The sequence below is a fragment of the Magallana gigas genome, chromosome 3 (genome assembly GCF_963853765.1).
Source record: "Magallana gigas chromosome 3, xbMagGiga1.1, whole genome shotgun sequence".
NCBI lineage: Eukaryota > Metazoa > Mollusca > Bivalvia > Ostreida > Ostreidae > Magallana > Magallana gigas.
In genome coordinates this window covers 55652784-55679877 of record NC_088855.1, presented here as the reverse complement: position 1 = coordinate 55679877, position 27094 = coordinate 55652784, and the positions used below count along the sequence as shown (strand labels likewise).

Sequence of the window (27094 nt, the reverse complement as noted above, 5' to 3'; positions counted from 1 at the left end):
GACATCATTTTACGTGGAGTTGAAGATTGAACAAAGAGTCATAGGAATACTTATTAAAGGAGGAACTAAAAAGTTTTTCAAAAGTTTATATCCGATGGCATCAAAATGAACAAGTTGATAAATCATCCTTTGACATTTAGGAGATCATAATCCCTACATCAGGACCCGTCATCTTCTTTTGTATCGCTCGTTTTATGATCATTAGAGTTAATGAGGTAAAATTGAACGAATAAATTTCAATCTATTTCAGACAAAAGCTTGTCGCTCGCTCACAGCCGCCGCGGGTTTTACTCGTGAAGATCAGAGAACACTTCACGCTGGAGATCTTGGGTCGGGATCCGGCAAAAGTCGGGATATCAGGAGATGTCCTTTCCTTAAGGCCCGGATTGTCTTCAAGGTACTACGTGCCGTTGGCATTTGTCTTATGAAGTCTTAATTTTGTAAGAGAATCGATTGACGAGTTATTAATTAACACCTTTAAGTTCCGTGCTATCTCGATCAAACCTTTCAATACCAGAGACGAAGCTCTGCAAGAGAAGTGTGGATCTCTGGGTGACCGTATTTGATGTCGTATGAGGAGTTTAAACAGAGCTCATGACACCACCTGCACGTTACAGCGTAATCACACTGATTCTGGATAAGATTAAAGTTTAGTTCCGTCAGGACCAAGCTGTGCCTTCACTCCCTGGGCATTCGTTAAGGATGGGATGATGATGACGACCATGACAGCGTGGATGATGACGATTGTCCTCCATGCAGTGATCAGCGTGTGCTTGCCCATCAATGCCCGGATGTACGTGCAAGGTGAGTGTTTCACTATCCGGTCAAAATAAGCACTCTGTGAAAATGCAAGGTATATTTGGTTTACCTGTATGCAGATTAAAGTAATAAACTTTATAACCCATCACTGAATAACATAATTAAAATCAAAAGTGTAAAAGGTGATCATAGATATGGGGTTTTTTTTATCAGTCAGTGGTGGGGAAATACTGCCTTTTTCTTTGATGTCAAATTCGTATTTAATATTTTTCTTTCTGACAATTTGGTTTTAACATTTTTCGATGGAAATTTAGTTCAATGATTTTTGTTTTAAATGAATGCAATATTTCATGGTTTTTCGAGTCATGTCGATTTATTTACAAAGCTTAAACATGTTTGGACTTTTCTGTCTACTAAGTTTTCATTGGCTGATATTTATAAAATAATGTATATAACGTTGAATTCATTATTAAGATTAAGCTCAAATGTATGATTTATAGATAATTATATATTTATTACATTTGAGTCAGAGGTTGTAATATTATCTCATTAACAGTTCCCTATTTTTGTTGATATTCAATCCCTTTTTTACTTGTTCTTTCTATACAATATATAATCCCTTCGTTCACTCTGAATCACTCTGAATGGATTGTCCTATACTTTGCGTTGGTCACGCGTGGTAGAAATGGAAACATTTGGCTTGTATTTTACAGATTTAACCTTCTATTTTAGAAGCCTAAAACAGTTAAGTCGTTTGATTGATTTATTAATTTGAGGTTTTAATTACCGATTCATCAGTCGATTTTGATTGGTTTTATGCTATAAAATACTGCTCTTTTTAAAATAAACTTAAAAATAAAATATGATATAAACATCGTCATGAAGGTTGAATCGTCTTACTATAGAACTCAATTTTTCTAAAAAATGTTTTCTTTTACACAAGATATGTTGCACTTTAGTAAACTACAACAACAGCATGTCCGACAGCAATGGAAAATACTTGAAACAGCTGCCAACGAGAATAAAACAGAACAACATAATGAGCACTATAGTGGTAGTTTTGGGTCTGAGTTTTAGGCGGATGTCGTTATTTGTGAGCATCTTGAGCTGTGTGGTGAAATCCTGAGAGGCGAGTGTTCGGATCGTTGTTCTGTGTACCAAACGGAAGGGGAGAGCACCTGTCGTCATGTTTGTTTTTATTTAATGGCAATCACAATCCATGCAGTCATTAACGAAAAATGTCAGAAATGCAAAATCAGATGTTTTAAAAGGCCTTCACTAGAAGGAATACATCGATGCCCTACAACTGAGTTAAAAGCTTTGATCAGCTGCTATGAGTTGTAGATGGTAATAGAGTGCATTTAAAAACGCGTGTTGAACAGAATCACAGTTTAATATGAGTTAAACATAGAGTGTAAGAGGGTGAAAATAAGGATAAATATGAATTGCTTTTACATTTATTATTTATTAGACCCCAAGTTAGAAAGGCACGTTGCTGTATCAGGTTTTTGGGTTTTTTTTAAATTATTAAATAATTCATAAATCCACAATTTAACTACATTAATAACATGTTCCGTGTTTACAGCTGTTTCTTGATTAACTGTACTTCTGGCACAACAATATTCTATCTCTCCATTGACGTTCAGGCACACCTTAGAAATGTTTACCTGTTACCTTATGATGTATGTCACAAGAACAGGTGGAGCTAGTATTAGCATACACAGCATGCTCAGAATGCCAGTATTTTCATATAAGATCATTAAACTTTGTAAGATTCTTAACATGGGTGGAAACTCAAAGCAAACCAACGACAAGAGCTGTTTGTTATAGTTTATTGTCATTATTAATCAGATCTATAGTTGGTTTTCCTCTGCACAAGAATGAGCCTATTTCAAAGAAAAAATACATATTCAATTTACTATTCAATTTAGTATATAAATTTACAAATATGGTAATAGGAAAAGTGTTTGTTTTTTATAATACAGTATCTATTTAACAATTACTTAAATAAACACCATTTAATATTAATATACGAATAATGCTACTAAAATAATATCTAAAACTATTGTTTGAAGTCATGAGCATTTCTCCGTTTGAAGTTGTAATTAACAGAACAAATCACACTAAATGCGCGCTTCATCCAGTATTACCTTATTGAGACGCACTTGTACGAATTAAAATACTTTGCTTTATGACATGGTATTTTTTTCAAAACAAACAAATACTCTTTTCAATACTAAATAAACAACACCATTTTTGGTAACTTTTTCGAATAGTCCTTTTCTAATAGTCAATTAAAACAACCGTGAACTAGACATCATTGAAATGGTGACCATCTCAAACCGCCGGCTGGAATGCTCACATTAGAATAAAAAGAATTTTATAGGACTTTGCTTTGACCACAACCTCTGGCTTAGATATTTTGCAATTGACAAAGAAGTTACTGCAAACCCCTTACCTACGGTCATTTTTGTGGTTAAATTTGGGCAAGATTGGGTAAGGAACTATGGAATGGAAATCAAAAAAATCTGCGAGAACAGTCACATAATTTGACCTACACACATGATTCAAGGTCACTACCAAAAAGCACTTTTATGTATACTGTGAGCAAGATAGGGCCATGGGTAGAGAGCAGATAGCAAAGATAAGAAATTTCAACGAGGTCTAATATATTCTTGCCCTTTGACCTAGAAATATAGTTGAAAGTCACTGCACAACCTTTGACCAATGGCACACTCATGGTAAGGTGTGAGCCAAGACAATGATTTTACATATAATCATGGTATGATCTTTATCCTACAGAAACTTGGTTCATGGTCAATTCACACTCTTACATGCACTCTGGATGAAAAGTACGAGTCAGACTGGACCAAGTTGAGAACAGCCAAGTGGTGTCGGACGGACGGACGGACGGGCGAACTCATCACTCTAGGGCGCTCTATATCATTAACTATATTGTAAATAGCGCTGCATGTGTTGATGCACACTAAAAACAAAATTGGTCTATTATTTGGTATATATATATAGATTATTACGAAACTGCATCTTAAGCGGGTGCCACTTTGGCACTGGAATAATTATCCGACACAATGTCAAATCCTGGTTATTATGTGTGATATATTGACCTTTCCATATGAAAATAATACTTCCTATAGGAGAAATAAATTTCCTACAGGAAATTTTTAAAAATCCTAAAGGATTCTCTAGAATTATATTTCGTATAAAACAAAAGGTTTTCCTGCAGGAATTTTATTCAAACAAGTAGTTTTTTTTATAGGAAATAGAGATTTCAAATCGGATTTTAAAATTCTACGGGAGTTTTGTACAAATCCTACCTGAATTTAAATTTCTTATGGGAAAATTTTTCCTGTAAATTTATTTTTTAAAAGGTAAATATCTTACCTGCAAGGTAAGATACACGTATAACAAAGTTTGCTGTGGATTCTGTAAGCAATGGTCTATCATTTTTTCGATACATGCAGCTTAGAAGGGTGCATAAAACGCCACATTGATACTGGCATAATTATCCGGCACAGTGCTATTATCATTATATGAAAATCCCATAAATCCAACACTTTATTGTATTTTTGCTGTCGAAGACGGTCATTTCTGTCTGAACTGATATAAACAATACCTTGCATAGCTGCAGGCATGGTGCTCACTGGTCTGAAAAATTTGGATGGACGATAAGAATGCTACTGTGCGATCTATTGAAAAACTATACATGCATATTTATTCCGCACATGAAAGTGCGCTGTTTCCCGATTTAATGTTTCATTTCTTCTATGTGTATATTTTCCTTTGTTTTATCTCTTTTATTTTACTGAAATTGACTCTTTGTCCTTCTGTCTGTCATATTGGATAAGGTCATCAGTTTCTTTGATATCCTTTTGTAATGGTGGATATGTCTTGTTAACAATGTTGGGATGTCCAAAATATTCCTCTATTGGCCAGACTGGTGGAAGTCTTTTGAAAGCCAATTTATGCAGAGAGTTTAGAGCAAAAGTGAAGACAAATACCATGCCACTTTTCTGTTCGGATGGGAAAGCTGTCCGTCATTTCTGTTCTAAAAGATAACCTTGATTGGAGTTTTTTTGTTATCAAATGTAATGAAAATGGTTTTAGCTAGGATGTCATGGTGTGCAATTAACTAACACGGACCAGGATCATACATTTATATACTAGCAAATGCTTTGTTAAAATCAATGAAGTTGGCATACAATGTTAAGGTCCATTCATTACTCTGCTTCAAATTTTGCCTTAAGAAAAAGATCTTGTCTGAAATATGCCGTTCCTTTCTAGACCTTTCTTGTCTGTTACGGCGGCGTGAGTCTGCTGCAAAGGCCATTCTGTTCAATGTGGCTTTGATGCGAATTGTGTTGATAACTGTCTTCATCATCCAGTTATTTGTGTCTGTCAGATCAACGTTCTAACATAATGGTAATATTGATAAGAATGTTTTGATGCGATTTCTCAGTTTTAAGTCAACAAATTGGTAAACGATCAAATCGGCGTCAAAATTCCGAATGGATTTGTATTATAAAGTATTGTAATGGGTATTAGTAAAACTCTATTTTATTAGAGTTTTGTTTCATAAATTTCAAGATCCAGAACACAATGGACGTATAAAGGCATGTTATTAGATATACGGGTACATCTGGTTTAAAATAACCACCATAAAAGTTTTACGTTGACACATTTCATGGGGTGCTTTTTGTGTTCCACTGAAAAACATAAGTTCTCTACAAGCCACAAAAGGCCCAAAGGCCACATAGCGATACTCGCATATATTGCTGTAAAAACATATTCCCAACCAAAATGTACTGAATTAATGATGTATGCAATTATAGGGCTTCATACAATACACCAATACTAGTACACAATATCATAAATGCATGCAGATTGTAAATTAGTTCACACTTAATTTAATTCATACATTCTGTGTAATAGTCGAGACACGATTTCAACCTACGAAATCTGTTTTCTGATGTAAGAACAAGTCGACAACTACCGATCCTATAGCTACAGTAATGATGTAAGTACTAAACCTATATCTTGATGCATGTATGATCTCAGTATTTTGAGTTTTTATGTTTTGCTTTTGATCTGCTTTTGATCCAAGTGACTGTGGAAAAGAGTTCCGAGCTCCATGATGGACAAAACAATAAAACAATTCACGACTAATTACGACAATGTTTTCGGCATTTGCATGCTGCGGGGTTTGTGGGAGATTGGTCTCAGGGTTCCGTCTTTGATCTCTTTTGATAATGTGGGAGAATCAAGAAAAAATATCTACATAGGTATATTCCTGTGAACCTGATGAGTTTTCCTCACGATACAGATCACAAGCAGACGACAAATCACACCTTTAATCCGGGTTCTGTCGGAACAGCCTCCAGCTAATGATTCCACGTAATCAGTTTATTCAGCTTATGTAGATCATTGCAATCAACTCGATCTTGAAGTCACAGCTTACACCCAAACATATGACTAAGAGTGCATTTTATTCATGATAATGTTCATCTTATGCAATCAACGTCATTAAACTCAAATCAGCAACGATGCTAATCTTTTCTGAAGTGTTTGAAGTTCCCAGTGATGGAATAAAAATGTTTTCAGGTCCAGATCGACCAGGCAGTCTCAATTTAACAAATATCCCCAAAGTTCTTAGAGGTACAACGTCGTTGTACTTTACGATAACACAGAGACCGCTGCAGTCGTCAGCGTAATCGCTGTATGGTCATCAGTGAGACTGTATTGGACATCTTCTATGTCCATCGTCAGGGAGTACCATCACCAATGGACCTTAGTTAAACGCAGAAAAAGCCTTTTTAACACCACACAACCACTTGTTGACTTCTCTCAGATATTGCTTGGTTTTTACAGTTAGTCGATACTTCCCCTTTTGAGTGAAGCGACTCCGCCATGTCGGACGTTTGAGTTCTGGTATCATCCCGAGCCCGACCATTGTCGTCTCACAAGACGACGGCTGATTTCCGGGATCGATGTTCTTTACCGCTCGAATGTCCCTTTATTTAGAGTTCTAATGATCTAAGTCAACACACGCCCGTCGGTCTGTTTCCACTTGCTTCCTCTGTGTTCTAATGATTTATTTGGAATCACAGAGTCCCATTGTTTACCTTCTCAAATATGACTATATTAATATTATGCTTTAAAGTTATTATATTGATTGTTTTCAGATACCGGATTTTGATTTCTGGTGCAGACTCGACTGCGGTGGCAGGGGACAGTTTCAAATTTATTTTTACAGACTAGCTTAATTAAACTTCAGTGCTATTAAGTAGTTTTTATTTCTTGCATTTGTTGGAATTTGAATGTTTTGAAAATCTTCCTAAGTACTCGGTGTTTTAGGAGGACTCGATGGTCATGACCTTTTTAAGACTGTATTTCTTTTAGAAGAAGAGCTCTGTATAAAAATATAGAAAAAAACCCCCCATATTTAAAAAGTCAACATTTCTGGATTTTCTCTTTCGTTTATAACTGTTTATAGGTAAACGAATCCTATCTTGAATATTTAAGTAGATCTGACGGTCAATTTGTTGACCGCCTAGCCTCCTTAAAGTTCGACACGAGCACTGACAAAGCGGGGTACGGCAGGTCTTAGGTAGTATGGGCATGGGTATGCAATAAGGTGGTAAGACGTAAGTAACACGTCTTCAGGTGGACTTTGTTTCTTTTGTCAGTTTATACGCCCACCAATACAAAAAAAACCTGATAGCAACAATAGGCTTGTTTATAATCACTGTTTGAATATGTGTACATCTTTCCGCCTCCATGGCAACAGAGAAACAATATATTGAATTTCTTATTAGAACCGATAAATTGTCCTTTGGGCTACACTTGTGATAGCCGATATAGATAAATGACAAAATTGTCGTTTTATAAGATAATGGTTTGTTTATTTTCAAAACTCGTTACTTAGATGATTGCTTATAGTCTGAAAAATTGGAATTTAATCATCACTTAATGTTGTGTGGTAGCAATCAGCAAAAAGTTCGTATTACAGATTTCAAATTAATAAAACAGTGATCCTTTTTTTATATCTCCGCATCCCGGATGTGTGAGAGAGCTTCAGTCCAACTGAGAGCAAATAAATCCGATAAAATATAGGGTCTCATCGAGGTATCGCCTGTACACCAGAAAAGGCACTACGTATTATTAATATCACTAGTAAATCTCTATACACGCCTCGTTAAGGCAGGCTACAAGAAGAATAATTAAGAACCAATGAGAGAGAGCAGTGTATCTCGTCACAGGAATCGATAACTAAGCTATACATCTGTGTGATACGCCGGGTTTTATTTTGTTCTTATTTGTATGTAATATATTGATCAAGGACCCCTTGACCACTTGTTAATACATGAACATTGGAAGCGTCCTGAAATCCTAGAATTTACCGGAGAACCATCAAAGTGAGTACTTCTGCTAATTTAGTAATAGTGTCATTGAAAGGTAATTTGAAATCTGAGTTCAGAATTGCAAAGAAGGTGTTGCAGTTCCAATGCTATTTTTACCTAAGGGAATTGCAGATAAAATGGAAAAATCAAAGTTACAGAATTCGATGTAAATATGTTTTGCATGCAAACGTTATACACAAAAGAGTGTAGAATTTTATTTGGAAAGTTTGTACTAACTTTTATAAAACTATGAAATCGATTTGAAATTAGTGACACAGACAAATTTGGCAGATTTCACGCACTAAAAAAAGGGAATCCTCATTGCTGTAAAAACCTTCCTCCTTGAAACAGTTTTGATTTAAGGTCCTCCGATCCTCCGCTTCATAGTATATTTTATCATAACAATGGTATTTATCCTTCAAACTTTATGAATGAAAAGAAATAAAAAGAAAAATTAAGCATTAAATAAAATTGGGTGACTTTGTGGTAGCTTTTAGAATAATTCAATACGTTTTGATTAGAGCGAATTAATGTTTACCGATACTTGTAATCACACCAAGTCACTGATTTCGTCTTTGTCTAATCGGATTATTTGATTTACACACTTTAACAATATTTTCCAAACTGCTATGAAAAAATGCAAATACTTCAGTAATAAGGTTCAGGTATCCGAGCCAAAAATGAATTTCCGATGGGAGTAATACAGGTAAATATATTTATCTCGCGAGATATGACTGCTTTGTTCACCTCCTGTAGGGCTTTTGTATTTGCTAGGGATAATTAGTTACTTTTTATGCATTAAAATGCATTGATCGAGAATGTTGGTATTAGAACTATTGTAGTGACTGGCAAATGTATCTACATCCCATAATACCTTAATTCCTAACACCTGCATAGGTCAAATTGTAGGGGAAAATGTACTTATACATGTATGTACAAAAGAAAGCACGTGGGTATTAAATATTAAGAAAGGTAATTAAGGTCAATGTGTGGTAGGAAAATGTTATAGAAAAAAAAACCATTAGAAGGACTTTACCTACATTGTAAATTCTTCAGTCTTGTCATTATATTTTATGTATATAAAGACTTTAAAGAGCACCCCACGTGGATCTGACTTTTAGACATTGGTCACCCGTACGCAGTTGTATTTATGAATTCGATGCCAGCATGGTTCATTCGTTACCCATTTTCAGTGGTTAGACGTTATATGCTTTGGTGTCATCGAAAATAAACTTGATATAATTGATATGTTCGTTTGTCTATTTTAAGCAATTTGACATATCAATTGTTAACGTAACATATCTCTTCAACAGTTGCTGGGTTTGTATTTGAAAAGGTTGTTATAGGTATTACTGATTTTCTCGTGTATTTGATTTGATGCTTTACTGTTGTAGAACATACTTATACAAATATTTTGATCTTGGGAGTCAAAAGATGAATTTGTTTATATATTGCTACTTTCATACCCATGATTAAACGAGTCTCGTTTTCGATGGATCAGCCATAAAAGTAAATACATTGTAATTGATACCTTATTGATAAAAAAAAATCAGACATTAAAAACGATGTCCTTTTACAATTTGCTTTGGCGCGATAAGAAACATTTCTTGCGAACATGAGCGAAGATTCATGTCATTTGAAGGCATTTGGTGACTTCTTGGTCGAATTTAAAGAACCACGACAGGACGTTCAACAACAATCAGCCAATCAATCATGTGTCAATTCTAGGCAGAAACCTTTTGTTTCGAGTAATAACCTTTATTCCATGATATGTACTTAACTACGCTAAATACAAGTTTTTAGATAAACATTTGAACATATCGTACCCATTTATATAATTTAATAAAAAAGGAAACTCCTTAAAATATTTAACTTTTGGATTTTTCTTAAAACGCAACTGTATTGTTTGTTGAGTCGGGAAACCCTTTACTGACACGAATCCTTTTAGAAATTTGGTTCCTGTGGTTTTTTATGATCCCACAAAACCCGCCTTGACTGTAGAACCCCGTAACAGTTACTTATTGAAATGTCACGGGTATATTTGGGACATTTTATACCTGATTGTTTCTTCACTCATGGAGAATCGCCGATCGATTTTAACACCGCCTCATTGCGAGTGTTTTGTTTGCGGAGTTCAGCCATTAAACTCCCGCCCTCACCATTTTGTTTCCGTGTTGGATAGGATTGATGCTGATCTTCAGCAGACGGCTTTGAACTATTCTATGAACAGGTTTTTGCTTTCTTTCTATGCGTGTTAAAAGCTAATTGTCTGAGCTACAGAAGTGGATTTTGCGGTTTGATTTCGTTCGATGACTTCGACATCAGATCGGGAGAGTGTTTAGGTCGTTATTAAATGGTAAGTATCGACTCTCAGATAATCTTTAATCTCTTTTCTATGCTGATGAAAATCTCGCAAGAGAAACAGAATAGTGATAAATTAATACAGTTTCCTCGTGGAAAACTACTTCATTTTCTGAAGACAAAGGCAATTCTATTTCTGTGCTGATTAATCATCTTTAGGAAAGTTTTCCGACGAAAACATATAATTTATAAAACGCTCATACCCGAGATGATCCATCAGCGCTGTCAATGTCTTGACATGAGCTAGTGCTAATTGTTTCGAGTGATGCTCATACTTATTTTTTGTACATCTCATCGATTTCGACATTGACTAGAAATAGCACATGTACATTTTCTTACTTACAACTATATCCAGAAATAGGTATATGATGAAATCTTTTATTTTTGTGGTTGTTTTAGTTAAAGATAAAATGATCTGCATGTAGAAACATTGCGATTTCTTTGAGATATTCCTTTGATAATGATTTAACTGAGTTTTAATGAATAAAAGTAATGCATATCCCAATAATTACATGTTATCTTAACTTCGGATTATCATAACCCTATAACTAAATTTCTGAATGCAGTAAGTGTTGCTAATTCAGACATTGCATCATATTTGATATACCTATCAGGCTTTTAAATCAAGAACTTGAACTTTATTGGATTTAGAGCGATTTTAATTACAATGTATAGAAGAAAAAGCCAGTTTCGACAAAATAGTTTAGCATTACGTAAGGCTGATGTAAAAACTCCATAAATCATGTCAAAATCCTTTTTCTAACGTGGAGGTTTGCTCGTAAATATCTGAGCTCAGCTGTTGAGCCAATTCCTGCTGTAATCAGGCCTAATTGATGCTAATTATAGTCACGGGGGAAGGACGTGCGTTCTGAGAAACTGTTTGGATTTTTTACATAGAGACTGAGCACCAGGGCCATTATTTGTCAGTTGTTATTAACACACTTATGGAACTCTGAAGAAACAAATCACTCTCTTGTCATCTGACTGTTATTTCTCACATTGATGTCATTTTCAATCAGAATGGGCTCAAATAAGTCGATATTTTATCTTAAGTATAAACAAAAAAAATATATTTCGCCAACCCAAGTATGATGATTTTCCCCCTTCTGTCGCACGGCAATTCACATCCGAACTAAGTACAAGTCAATGTTACGCAAGCTGCTCCGCAAAATCCATACCGTTAATGGGTTTGTCAATTAAAATGTCAGTTTCCACGCTAATACAAATTGCCGTCTGTTTGCTGTTGCTGCCGTGGCCTGTGTTAATATTGCATGAAATGCTCGTTAAGCATAGTACTCCGTGATATACCCGGTGATGGGTTATTGTGTCCCAAAGAGTTTGGGTAGACCTTTAATGACACTGAATCAGACCTTCGCTACCGACTGACCAGTGATGTTAAACAACTTTATCTAGAATTTCTTAATCTACTGGATGAATGAAAACGTAATGGATTTCCATTTTTTCAACGCTAAAATAAATATATTTGAAATCGCGTCTACGTACTTGTGGAATGCACGTATTTGATGCTAAAAATCTTCATTTCCCGACACTCGTCAAAATTAATGTTAATTCGATGTCGTTTGGAACATCTATCAATGCATTTATTTAAATTCACATATGGTTTGCTCTCAAGATTAATTGGAAAAGTTTTTGATGATATAGTGTTCAAATTTTTAATGCTAGTATTTAAAAAAACCCGAAACAAAAACAAATAAGTCATATACACTGTCTCAGTTCATTTTTGTAAATTCATTAATAAACATTTTTACCTATTATAAGAACACATTTTAAAGATCAACACTGTCTTTTAAAAGTAATTAATTTCTTTACTGTTTTCATCATTGCGAATCGACAAAAGTAAAAAAAAAAGTATGTAAGAATTTATTAATAAAAAAAATCTGACATTTCTTATTATACCTTTTTTATCTTCTCTGAACACTTTGCTCAAATGCTACGACAAATCTCTCGAGTGCTTTCATGTTGTTTACAATTCTAATTACTGGTAGACATTTCCACCATCTTGACAAAATGGAGGAACCGTATCTTGGAATATTTAACGAATTTAAAGGTTGGGATACTTATAATTAGAGAAATAAGCGAAAAGTGTTGCAGTTGAATCCGGGACATACTTCATCAGAACGCTTTATACAGTCACCGCTGGGGGGGGGGGGGGGGGGGGGTAGTAATAGCGCCACGGGGTCTGCATATGTTTTGAGATCGTATTCCTTCAGAAAGTGCAAGAAAAATAGGAATAAGTACAAATCAAATCTAAAAGTATACCCACGTTGGTGGCATGCATCTAGTAAGTAAATATTTGCGAGGTCTGTAACTTACAATGAAGATAATAAGAAATCATAACAATCATTTCAGAAGACAAATGTTATTCGATTCTTCTCGTTATTAAAGACGACAGGTTCTGATTATTATCAGGAAAACTTTTATGATGGAATAGAAATTACGCATGCGTTCATTCGAGTCCAATAGTTATATGATATTGTCCATATCAACTTATTCGGATATTTCTGATAAATATTTCAATCTTAGTCGCCAGCCATGCCTAACAATTCCTCGGGGAAAATCGGGTGAACGCGCTGTTTATTGAATTCAGTAATTTTTGGCTCACTATATTTACCAACCCCGGAGAGTGAAGTGTGTTAAATTTTACCATTTTTATTTTCGGGTTAAAATATTTTAGAACCATAAAATAGGAACAACTGAAGTTAAATTGTAATTTTTCTATCAAATATTTAAGTGGATATGTTAGAAAATGAGGGACTAGTGCGCGTTTTTGTACACAATAAATTAGTTAAATCAATTTAATCAATTTTAAAACAATAGTTACCCACAATAGGCGGTCTGTAAATTGTTTTTAAACACGTTTGGAAATGTATCGCTGTCTTTCTAACCGAATTTCCTCACAGAGTCATAGTTTTTTTAATTTGCTATCCTTTTGTTAAGTTCTTAGCAAGATTAATCTTAAATAATTGGTCCTTCACAGAATCTCGCGACAGTCCCTCAAATTTAGTCATTTCTTGACTTTAGTAGTTAATAATGATCGTTTTTTATACAAGGTATCTCCGTTTTATATGTGAGCATGATTTATGTACATGTGTGTATGGGTACGATCGGGTTACTAAAGGCTTAGCATAAATTCTAGATCTAGACAAAGTGCTTTTTTCAGCTGTTGCCCTTGTCCATTTATTCAAAATCAGAGCCTGTTTATGACGTGGTTCTGTAGGTTCTGTATAGCTTGTATACCCGGCACTGTCCACGCATCCTATCATGTATAACTTAATGTTTGATCATTAGAGTGATCTACTCAATAGAAGGATTGATTTGTTACTAAGGCGGCTCCAAGGGGGTTTCAGTGAGTGTCTCTTAATATTGCAGTCTTTGGCGAACATTGTTGCTCGATGTCATTAAAGTTACGCAGCAATATCACATTTTAGACTTCCCCGAGGAAGGTCCACTTAGATCAATTGAAAAACGATAGCAAAGGAGTAGGTATTATTATAATTTCCAGGGGGACGATTATGATACGTCTCTGATAGCAGAATTCGAGAATGATGCAGCAACAGTCGTTGGTTTGTTCACTCTCGGTCCCTGATGTACAATATTTGATGCATTCATATGGCACTTTTTGCAGAGTAGTTCCGCAAGGATAGAATTAGTCAACCAACCTCTCGTTGAAATCTGCGTTGGCGTTAATTGACCACCTCAAAGCTGTAATAACTTTTATCAGGGTGCTATGATATTTTAATCAAGAAAACATATACTCTGCATGTTGCATTGATTGGAGGAAGCATGCACATATTGTTTAAGATGTCGTACGATCGGGAGCGTGTTTTTTGTCCTCTCTCTTCTGTCTGAAAACCTTTAAATTTGGTTGTAGATAATTTTTGACGCCGCTTACATGTCAACTCTTTGAGGTTAGCTCATCAAAATAGATTGTTAATGTTAAGAATATTATCTTGATTATGCTCAATTCGAAAACGCAGTGTTTGTCTATCTATTCTTAAACAATTTCTCCGTGAATTTCTAGTTTTTGTAGAAAAATAGTGCCCTTTACTAATTTTGTAACAAGTCATTGTGTACACAACCATTTCAAACAGTCTAGACTGAAAATTCGTGAGGAGCAATATCCTGGAACTTTTCACAACTTTTACATGTCGGAAAGTGTGGTTCATTATTATAACGCTCACGTGTTAGGTCTTAATTTGATTAAGAAGACTATATCCTCAACGCATCACTGTTGCGATTTAATGGCATGGTTTTAATGTTTTTTTCCGGACTATCCTTGGTTCGCCTTTGAGAAAATAGTTTTGTTTGTATTCAGTGACATCTTGATCATAAGGACGTTGTTTAATTGTTGGGCGTTGATGTATTGGAAGCCAGGTAGTCAACAATCGCACCAAACAATCTTATATTGAATTTACAGTTTGCCACAATTGATTTAGCATTCTGATACATCATTGATTTTCATTTTACGCCAGATGTAGTTAAAATTTACAAAAGTTTTAATGCTATCTAAAGGTGAGTGTTGTGTTTGACTTGTTTGCGTAAGTCAAATAAAAACGAAGAGGTGACTATCTTTCAGGACAAATGCAATTATAAAGTATGTATTATTTAATCATAAGTTTAACAAGTGCTCTCTTTTCTCCTTCTCTCCACTACCTCTTGTTCTTAAACTGGTATTAGAGACGTTTTGGTTGTTTTCTTGTATCACATCAGCTGTAAATTGGTTGATTGGCAATAATTGGACGGAAGTTAAGAACCAGAAACAAACAAGAAGAGATGTTAACGGTAAATTTACATTTGAGAATTCGTTTATGCTGTGGTGGCACAGAGAGGCAATTCTTTTAATTTCGTTGGCAAGTGAAACCCTGGAGATCTACTTAAAGATTCTTGCTTACAAATACATCAAGGGAAAGATAATCTTTCTTGGTTAAAAACCTGAAATTTATAAATTTGAATATTTTGTCTTGGCATATAAAAACATTTTAAGTGAAAAACAGATTTCAAGGGTATAAAAGGTAGAGTTTCGTTATTCTTATCTCCGACCTTCCTAATTACACTACATATATTTCTTCAATGAAAATGAATAACATTCTAAGTGTATCTATTACGATATACTGGTGTGAAAATAAAAATTGAAAATTTTTTAAACATTGGATGGTTTCCTTTCTTCTATGTTTGATAAAAGAATCCATGTTGCATCAGTTTTTGACATTTTTAAAAAATGAATAAAAGGTTTTGGACAGAGAGAATAACATTTATCAAACTATTGTAAGATTTGCTCAGGTATTAAAAAAAAAAATTCAACATTTGACTAGCCGACATCACAATTTTGATCTATCACCAATAATGAAATCAAACTTGTCAGTCAAAGAATGTTTCTAGAAATGAATTAATTTAACTGTTGGTATTATCTGTTTTCAAGTTATATAATTATGCCCCCTTCGAAGAAGGGAGGGCAAATTGCTTTGCTGCTGTCCGTCTGTTTGTCGGTAGGTCGGTCGGTCGGTCCACCAATAGTTTCCGTTCATTTTTCTTCGCAGAAGTTGAACGTATTGAAATAAAATTTGATATACAAATGTATTACGATAATATCTAGGTTAAATTTGATTTTGGGTACGATCTTTCAATTTTTCACAGAGTTATGTCCCACGGACATAAAAATATCCAGTTATTTGTAGTTTCCGTTTATTTTCTTCGTGGTTGTTTCTAAGGGAGGGGCATAAGTGTTTCACAAACATCTCTTGTTTTAATTTGATGTTGCCAACAGTTATGGATGATAAGAATTTTCAGAACAGTTGCAGAATCTCGACCCCGCCGACATGCGGGCAATCGGTTTTTAGAACGCAGTTCGCAGTTCGCAGTTCACAATTGAATAGTGAACTGCGTTCTATCTAGAACGCAGTTCGCAATTCAAAATTTAGAATTCATATTCGCATTTCGCAATTGAATAGTGAACTGCGTTCTATCAAGAACGCAGTTCGCAATTCAAAATTTAGAATTCATATTTGGGGCCCGATTGCCTTATATGCAGTTGAATAGTGAACTGCGTTCTATCTAGAACGCAGTTCGCAATTCAAATTGTTGAATAGTGAACTGCTTTCTATCTAGAACGCAGTTCGCAATTCAAAATCTAGAATTCATATTTGGGGCCCGATTGCCTTATATGCAATTGAATAGTGAACTGCGTTCTATCTAGAACGCAGTTCGCAATTCAAAATCTAGAATTCATATTTGGGGCCCGATTACATTTTTGGCAGTTCGCAATTGAATAGTGAACTGCGTTCTATCTAGAACGCTGTTCGCAATTCAAAATCTAGAATTCATATTTGGGGCCCGATTGCCTTATATGCAATTGAATAGTGAACTGCGTTCTATCTAGAACGCAGTTCGCAATTCAAAATCTAGAATTCATATTTGGGGCCCGATTGCCTTATATGCAATTGAATAGTGAACTGCGTTCTATCTAGAACGCAGTTCGCAATTCAAAATTTCGAATTCATATTTGGGGCCCGATTGCCTTATATGCAGTAGAATAGTGAACTGCATTCTATCTAGAACGCAGTTCGCAATTCAAATTGTTTAATAGTGAACTGCGTTCTACATGTGTATCTAAAACGCAGTTCGCAATTCAAAATTGAGAATTCATATTTGCGGCTTGATTGCCTTATATTCAATTGAATAGTAAACTGCGTTCTATCTAGAACGCAGTTCGCAATTCAAAATCTAGAATTCATATTTGGGGCCCGATTGCCTTATATGCAATTGAATAGTGAACTGCGTTCTATCTAGAACGCAGTTCGCAATTCAAAATTTAGAATTCAAATTTAGGGCCCGAATGCTTTATATGCAATTGAATAGTGAACTGCGTTCTATCTAGATCGCAGTTCGCAATTCAAAATCTAGAATTCATATTTGGGGCCCGATTGCCTCATATGCAATTGAATAGTGAACTGCGTTCTATCTAGAACGCAGTTCGCAATTCAAAATTTAGAATTCATATTTTTAGAATTCATATTTGGGGCCTGATTGCCTTATATGCAATTGAATAGTGAACTGCGTTCTATCTAGAACGCAGTTCGCAATTCAAAATCTAGAATTCATATTTGGGGCCTGATTGCCTTATATGCAATTGAATAGTGAACTGCGTTCTATCTAGAACGCAGTTCGCAATTCAAAATCTAGAATTCATATTTTGGGCCCGATTGCCCGACATGCGCATATATATACATTTAGGTAAGTTGGACAGCAGACTTTATTACGTTATGACGCCTTAGTCTATCAGCGAATTGTTTCAGTGTAGTCTCTATGTTTATATCACAGTTTCAAGAAATGTTTCGCACAATACGCATATGCCAGCGCGACTGCTAATTATTATGTATCTGTAATAATTGATCTCTCGCTGTGAATGAGGAAGAAGCATGGGAAGATGTATGCAAATATCAAGCTGTCTTCAGGATTAATTTTTTAGGGGAATTGTACAATAACATTTCCAGAATTACGTAAGGAATGTTTACAATGAAAATTCTGAAAAACTAAATTTACAACGCAGGAGAAAATATAAGGACTTGCAGAGACTACAGAAGCTCTTGAGATGCGGAGGTCTGTAACCCGATGACGACAGCAGCTGGCGCAAGTCCGAGAGGAAACACCTGTAGCATTGATTTTAATGTTCCAGCTTTGTTGTATAAGGTCACGGTGTATTTATTGCTATTTTTTAATATCCCATAGGCTATTAAATCTTTTGATTACTGCATCAAATGACCATCACGTGGTTCATTGTAATGACTTCCAATTTGTATGATTGACAGAACAGTTTCCTCTGGTTTGTAAGCGTCGATGAAAATCGATTGAGCAAATTTCATACTACGTTTTGCAACCGCAAAGATTGGAATAGTTGCTTTCCGTTCGCCCGTCTGTCTGCGCAAAAAAACTGATTGCCACTCATCGATGTTATGGCTAAATGACTGTGTTAATTTTATCATATCTGCTTACTACAATTTCAATTGTATTTTGTAAGACAGCAGGCAGAAATCCCGTTCCCACTCGACCAGTTTTGATCGGATACACGAATAAAATTCTGAAAGGATCAGAAGCGCTTAACGACTCAAATACGGCGACCTTCCTTAAAGAATTTACTCTGTGTCAAAGTCATATACGCGATATTTGTAAAGTTATTCAATGTATTTCTTTGCATTTCATTCCTTTGTATATGGAAAATATGTAGAAGATTTGTATAGTTGTTTACTTATATATGAATACCTCTATCACAATCTAAAGAATCGCAAAATCCGTCTCGCTGTTTGGTTGTGGGTGTATGAGGGTGGATAATTAGAAACATGCGTATCAAATATAGAAAACCTTGGAATCAACCCTCAACAGATTGTCATTCCACAATCTAACATTGCCTATACGTGCTGGGCGTACCCAAAGACGTTGCTTCATAATTCAAAAGATACCGGTATTCAATAGTAATACAATACAGCTGATTTAAATATTAAGTCAATTTTATGGGCAAAAAACTTCAAAGCATTCAGCTTCTTTATTTTTTTCTTTCTTTAAGAATCTTATATCCAATACCAGATTATGTTAATCAACTGATTACTTTAATTTTGAAGTCAATAATAGACAAAAGCGTCAGGATCGACTTTTAATCACAGGATACGTTGACTTGTTGTGCATTGTTCGTAGAATAATGCAACTTTTTGATAATAATCAATCCTTATATTTTCATTTCTGTCGGGGCTAGTGCGTCAAGTAATGAACGATGCTATCAAACTGACGATGTACATTGACATCAGGCTACATTCCCCGATGAACTTTATAATTTTCTACTTCTCTCTTGTTCATAGAAAGACACGATCAGACATTTGTGATTCTTAGATAACACACAGTCTGCCTGCACTTCCTGTGTGTGCTTGTATATAACGCAAGATACTTGTGTACTTTTAGCAAGGAGAAGAAAGCTTATATCATTTTGTATATCTAATGACGTGAAGCATTTTGTAAATAACACACAGCTTTAGGGATTTTATCAGAATTCAACAGATGTAAAGGGATGCGCACTTAGGACTTCCCATACAACCTCAAGATCTGTTTCAAATATCTCTTTCACCATTGTCTCTTTTCGATGATCTCTTTGGTCTCGGGTACTGTGTGGACAGGTTTTCCAATTTCCGCCGGTTGTTTACGGAGATATTAAGCGCCGTCAGACAAACGGGAGTTGACAGTTATCAATAGCGATTTCGGATTTGATGAATAATAGCACTAAGAGTTCGGCTTAACTATCCACTTGCACTGATTTTTTTATAGGACTTGTGGCGCCACCTGTTGTTAACGAGACCGTAGTGTCGGGAACGGAAGTGAGGATTTCGTGGGTGATCACGGAGAGTAATTTTACCGCCGCCGCCTTCCGGATCTACTACGAAGCGTCTGAGCGCCAGGAAAGTGTGACTAGGACCCTCGATGGTGGCCTCCGGTCCGTGACGCTGCACCACCTCTACCCGGTGACCACCTACAAGTTCTTAATGGTCACGATCGCGGAGAGTGGACTCTTCAGTAACGCCAGCGAGTCGGTGGAGTTCACCACCGCCGATCCAGGTAAGTCAATCTTCGGCCACACCGGCGGATTTAGATTAACTACTCATCCAAGTGAGTCGATTTAAGTTATAATCCAGGTGACGGTTTCGGTTTGATCCATTTAGCAAGATCTAAGAATAAGTTTAGAAACGATAACGAAAGAGTTTTAACTTAAAACTGACGAACTCATAACTTCTTAGTGACCTTTCTTTGGGTGTATTTGTGTCCCCACTCCCTCCTTGGACTTATAACAAATTTATATTCTGACCTCAAAGTACATGTTTGTATTGTGAAACGAAATATTTGTTCTTTTATTACACAATTTAACAGACGGAATTCCTGAAAAACTCTACAAGTTGTTTTAATTCATGGTATTCACTTACATGTACATGTAATACTTTCTAGACCTGTGGTTGTAGTCTATCGACGTATAATAGCTTCTTTAAAGTTACCAAATGCATATTACAAATGTAGAAGCTAAAGATCATAATTAAAAAGAGCGTAAACTTTTGAAATCTTATATTTTTACATTTGTAAATTTAAATTCTATTGTTTTCTAACACTGCATTATATACATGTAAATGAGTCAGTTTTGACAAATTAGATTCCAAATAGAGTGTATCCTGTGGATGCCCTGGGCTACAGTAGACGAGGTTTTATAATAAACAGGATCACACCTGCGGGTGTTATACGTTAATCATTCATAGAGCAGGATTCCCGGAAGGGGACTGTTTGCGTTTCTCTACCAGCTGTTGCTAGGTATATACTGAGAGGAACATCCGGTAACGAGATATATAACACATGCACCAAAAACTTGATACTAGCTCCCCCGGATTTCTTCATTGCCTCTATGTATTTTCATTAATTATTGAATAAAAGATATTAAACTATTCTTTTTTCTTTCTCGTGGTTTACTACTCACCTTTCCATTGTTTTTTTTCCCAAGTTTCTTTTAATAAAATAATTGAACATGACGGATGTTACAGTAATTGGGTTTCAACACAACATCATTTTTATCTGCATGTAGGAGACACAGCCCAACGTGGATTATAAATTGATTAACGTTGATGTTTGGGTGGAAGAAGAATAAAGTATTTTACATCTACATGTAATTAGACAGGATAGCAAAATTACTAACAATATACTAGCTTACATTGTTATCCTGTATTCTTGAGTCATTTAGAAGAATCGTAGGCCAGTATCGTATATACATATATTATATAAATAGTGCCTGTTTGGGAGGGTAAGAATTGAAATTGACACCCCGAGAAAACCATTGTCAACATCCGCTTTGCGTCGGTTGACAATGGTATTCGAGGGGTGTCAATTTCAACTCTTACCCTCCCAAACAGGCACTATTTATTTTATTCTACTGAATGTCTTAATTTTAAAGAAAACTTTACTGACTATATATAAAAATGAAGTGAATTCTCTGGCGAACCGTTCGCGCACGTAACAATTCGTTGTGTTACCAGTTAACAAGTGCGTTGCTAACGCTGAGGGTGATAGAACGGATTATAAACTGCGTCTAAACCAATCAGATTTCACTTTGTAACATGAAAGTATAATAAAATCAATTATTATACTTTCATGTTAAATACTGAAATCTGATTGGTTTAGACGCAGTTGATATTCCGTTTATTAACCTCAGCGTTAGCAACACACTTAGCAACGGATAACACAACAAATTGTTACATGCGCGTAAATTATGCGCGTACGGTTCGCCGTGGAATTCACGTCATTTCTATATAAAATCAGTAAAAAAATCTCTAAAATTAAGACATTCAGTATAATAAAATAAATAGTGCCTGTTTGGGAGGATAACAGTTGAAATTGACATCCCTCAAAAACCATTGTCAACCTCCGCTTCGCGTCGGTTGACAATGGTTTCCTCGGGGTGTCAATTTCAACTGTTACCCTCCCAAACAGGCACTATTTATAAAATATTAATTCACAATTCCTAATACACCATTGAGAAAGCAAAACCATTTTGTTTTGTTAGGTAAGAAAATAGGATTGACTGTTTTATGCACATATATAAGCATTCACACTAATATTGAGAATTCAATTACAAAATTCTGGTTAAGTTTATACTTTTTCCCACGGTTAGTAAGAGAATGACACTGCAGTTTTTCGACGAATCGAATGACAACCATGGCAGAGAGGGTCGTTTGTCGCTTAATATTATTAATGGTGACTCCATGAGAGGCTTTATTCTGCTTAGTCATGTCCGGTAACGTTGTTATGAAATCATCCTCTAATTATTAGTCACATCAAACATGTTATAAAGCAAGAAAATTGCCAATAAATACATGACTTAAGAGCATTTTCCTATTTCTTTTTATAGAAAATATAGTATTTTTTAGACAAATAGTCTGTTCATAATACTTCGTGTCTTCATAATCTTTGAATATTGACACGTTAATATTATTAGATATATACTGTGTCATATCTGTCTCCACAACAAAAAATTTCAAAACAATTATAATCGTAAAGTATGGTGGCATATCTCTGCCCCTTGTGTGCAGGTTATTTTTCTACTAATTATGTCGACATGCAAGATAAATATGTTGACATGCAAGATAGTTATGTCAACATGCAACATAACTATGTTGACATGCAAGAAAACTGCAATCAAATAAGAGTTATAAAAAATCTCAAATATCGCCAACATGTGACATCCAAGATGCTAGATACGCTACCTATTGATGTCAAAATGCAACTTATTTATGTTATCATGCAACTTCTTTATGTTAACATGCAACTTATTTATGTCGACATGCAAATTATTTATGTCATCATGCAAGTTAGTTATGTTAACATGCAAGATAAATATGTTGACATGCAACATATTTATGTCGACATGCAACTAAGTTATGTTGACAAACAACTTATAAGTTATTTATCTTGCATGTATAAGTTGCATGTCGACATAAAAAGGTGGCATCTAGCATCTTGGATGTCACAGGTGGGCGATATTTGAGATTTTTTGAGATTTAAGATCTTGCATGTCAACAGAGTTATGTTGCATGTCGACATAATTATCTTGCATGTCAACATATTTATCTTGCATGTCGACATATTTGATAGAAAAATAACTTGCACACAAGGGGCAGAGATATGCCACCATAGTAAAGCAAGGTTCATTGTTTGTTTGTTTTTTTTTTAAAACTTTTTCTTAATCATATGCATATTATTTTTCATTGACTAAATGTCTTTACGCGATATTCAAAATAATAGATAGCAATCTTATCTAAGCTAATTTTAATATTATTTTAAAATTGACAACGTTATTGAAACTGGCAGCTAAATCTTAAATCGTTTCAATAATTTTAAAATCAATATATCAAAGTAAATTTTGAGCAGATATCCTTTGCGTTTCTGTTGTCGAGATTTGATGACCAGTTTCCTTTTAACATCATTCAATAAATTAAGTTAATTATGATATCATAACAGATGACATAGACTTTGCACGCGATATTTTACAGTAATAGACTCGACGAATAATAAAAGGCTAAAGAAAAATATGATCAATACAATCCTACAATAAATATTGTTATTTTGTAGAAGGAATAAAAAAACAGTTGGCTACAAGAAAATTCACGACAGATTAACACAGCAGTATACTTGTGTAACCTTATTGCTCTCCGCTTTTTTTTTTACACTTAATGGAGATCCTTTAGTTATTTTTCGAAATTTGATTGAAGGGTTGTTTGCTTGATGTTCACCTATTTTAGACAATTTTGTTAGAAATTACATACATGGTACAATACTGAGTTTATGTGAATGATTTTTGGAATCTGTGAGTTATTTTAAATTTAATATAACAAACGTTTCTTGTTTCAGAGGAGACAGGTCGTGTTCGAGTCGACACATATGGCTTACGACCGGAGGAGGTCATTTTTATTCTGATAGTCGTTGCCGTGTGGATCGTTGCCATGGTGCTTTTTTACAAACAATGGGACAGTATTCGGATTCTCCAGCCCAACGAACCCCGGTATAAACACAATCCGAAAAACCTCGAGAGTATACGAATAGTGAAGAGACCACAGGATAGTGTGATTTATAAAAACTACAGCCGGAAGTTGTCTATCACGATGGATGAGAGAGAGAAGCGGCGGTTACAGAGAATGAACACGGAGCCAGTGCTCCCCAGTGTGTCTCGCTTGAGTGCACTACCCACAATTCACATGGAGGAAGCAACGACAGAAATGTGACGTCATTTTCTTTTTCGATAAATCATTCATATTATATGTCGTCATCTTTACCGAGGAAGACTTTGTTATCCATTGTAAACAGTAAGGGAAAACTGGGTTTTGTCGCCGTTTTTTTTATCATTTTGTTCAAAAGTGATGTTTAGTTTTTGATCTACAGAGAGAAATCTGATGATTTTATATGACAATTGACGCGTCAGTTCTGTTGGGATTTTGTAAATCATTTACAACTGGCTTGTGTCAAAAGGCAGATAAAAGGAAATTTCATGAATGGACTCATAATTCCGTACAATGCAAACAAATATACACAAGCATTTGTACGTAGAGAAGGAATGCATTTCGTTATGTCTCTGAACTATTGCTGATATATTATTTTTGTACATTTTCATTGAGGATGACTGCGATTGTCTGAATTTTGTTTATTCATTTTTATGGTTTTAGGTTCTTTAAGGATCAAGATATTGGTGAACCAAGTCCTCTTCCACCCCACCTCTCCATGGGATGTGGGGCTAAGAAAGTCTGATCATTTTACCCCCTGTTTTTACTTTTGCTGTCTCGAGCAATGCAAAACCCGAACATGATACTGCGACTTCTGCCATGCATTTTGCCTGATAGGAGAATTTCCTATCGATCAAATGAAGCAGTCAGATTTGAGCGAGTAAATCGCGTGCAGGTTTCAAGCTAATCACCAGCCAATATAATTATACTGAACGTAATTAAATCCACTTGATCCGTGATACATTTAAGTGCATACTCCTATGCAGACATGTACACGCAGTGGCCTGTCCAGGTTATAAACGCACGATACTTACCACCAGTAAAAGTGCAATCAACCGCCAGGAGGTGCATATAAAACGTGCAATGATGGAGACTCAACAAGACCCCCCCCCTCCCTCCCCTCTCTCTCTCTCTCTCTCTCTCTCTCTCTCTCTCTCTCTCTCTCGTTCGTACGCGTCGCACTAATTTTTTAAGTGTCAAATCTTAAAATTCTGATAAGAATATATTTCAAGTCTTATGAGACATTGTTTCCTGAAGTTGTGTTAGAGAATTGTATACATGTATGCTTGGTTTTATTTTTTAACGTTCAAATTGATTGTCCATCGTATTCAATTGCAGTGTAAACATGTAATGGCAGAAAATGGAAGTATTATTATAGCCATTATTAATTTGGATCATATACATGCAACCATCATCAATCAAAGTACTGAAGAACTGACGGGAGTTGATTTTATCGATGTTTATTTACTTTAAAATCAATGATATGTTATTTTGCATGACAAGCTTTAAGTACAGGTAGTTTAATCTATATTTGAATTACGCACATTTTATAATATTATTATTTTCGGACTTTTTCGACACAAGAATGTTGATAAAACCCCATATGAATTTAAAGATAGAATAAATTCAATCAAACTATGTATCAGTGATAGAAATATTTCTGGAAAATTTATGGATCCAGGCAGTATTGAACCCTCGTCTCGTTCAACCAAACGCTCGGCTGTCGCCGTTAATCTCCGACAATCAAGAGAGACTCTCTACTTGTCGGAGATTTACGGAGACAGCCGTGCGTCGAGTTGAACGAGACTATATTGAACTCTGGCGTAAGAATACATACAACTACAAAAAATATCTAAATTGTTCGTACCATTTAAAATCTGACTATTTTCAAGGTATTTATGAATAAGTTTCCTTGAAAAACAATGCTTTTGGCATACATTATTTCGAATTTATCAATTATTCTCAAGAACTAAGTCTTTCAGCGGCGATGATTTGTACTGTGGTCCAAACACTGTTTCACTTTCGGTTTGTCAGAGTAACTGCATAGAAGAGTTGACTAAAATCAACTCCCCAAAAGTAAATGTACGTTTGATTCCTTTGCTAAGTTCGACAACTCTTAGGTCGTTGTTTAACGCATTTCATTTGCGTCGTTGATAATCTATTATGTATAAACAAAACAAAGAAACGTTGTACGGTGTTAATGAATTTTTGGATTGTAACATATAGTGGGATGGGCTGACAAAATATTTCGCCTGCTTTTCAATGTAAAAACTGACTTCAAAAAGTTTAAACTCCTGTATTTTGAACAAGTTTTTTTTTTGTAGGCAAATTGTGTTCATTTAAAAGAAGCTATTGATAGAAGTTTAAATGCATCCTCAAACTATTACGGTACGAGTTTAGGTGTATTTGTTCATGAACGGTAATTTACTTAACGTTTGTGAGGCTATTGCATTCCATATTGATTGCCATCAAATATTTTCCTTATGTTGTGCCTTGTACATAAATTACATACGTTTTCTTCCGTGAAACTCAGATAAGTAAATAATTCATGACCACCCATCAAGAAATCTACTATAGAAACCACCATCTTAAAACGTTTATTATCCTAATTTTTGACACCTTATCCAATATTAATAAACGACTGTTACATGCTGAATACGCTATTTCATTTAATTGTCATTTTAGTGTTGTATTTTCCATTATCACACGTGGTTATCACGTGATCTGTAAAATGGCGACCGCTCCAAAGTTTTACGTTTTTTTTGTATGAAGGGAGAATTGTAACATGAAACTGTTGTTATAAATATCAATAAATTGTTATACTTGTCTATACGTTTATGTTGTTCTTTAGTTATAATTACTGATCACGACAAAGGGAAGGAAACATTGTAAATCATGTCGGAATATCACCATAAACACATTCATCATTTGGCTGAAAACTTATTTTAATTTTTTGAACTGACTTCTTAT

The 27094-nt window shown here is 35.1% G+C and overlaps 1 protein-coding gene across 4 annotated transcripts; it reads left to right on the top strand.

Annotated features, from left to right (window-relative positions):
• Positions 1–187: 187 nt before the first annotated feature.
• On the top strand, positions 188–26952 carry LOC105331224 (uncharacterized). Of its 4 annotated transcripts, XM_011433335.4 has the most exons (4): positions 188–397; positions 518–804; positions 19866–20153; positions 23979–26952. In XM_011433335.4, the coding sequence occupies exons 2-4, from the start codon at positions 708–710 to the stop codon at positions 24347–24349; spliced, it is 756 nt and encodes a 251-aa protein (XP_011431637.3). In that variant the 5' UTR covers positions 188–397; positions 518–707; the 3' UTR covers positions 24350–26952. The 4 variants fall into 4 exon arrangements, with proteins under 4 accessions (XP_011431637.3, XP_034338245.2, XP_065936562.1 ...); XM_034482354.2 differs by having other exon boundaries at positions 188–804; XM_066080490.1 differs by lacking the exons at positions 188–397; positions 518–804 and adding an exon at positions 14903–14933.
• The last annotated feature ends 142 nt before the right edge of the window (positions 26953–27094 follow it).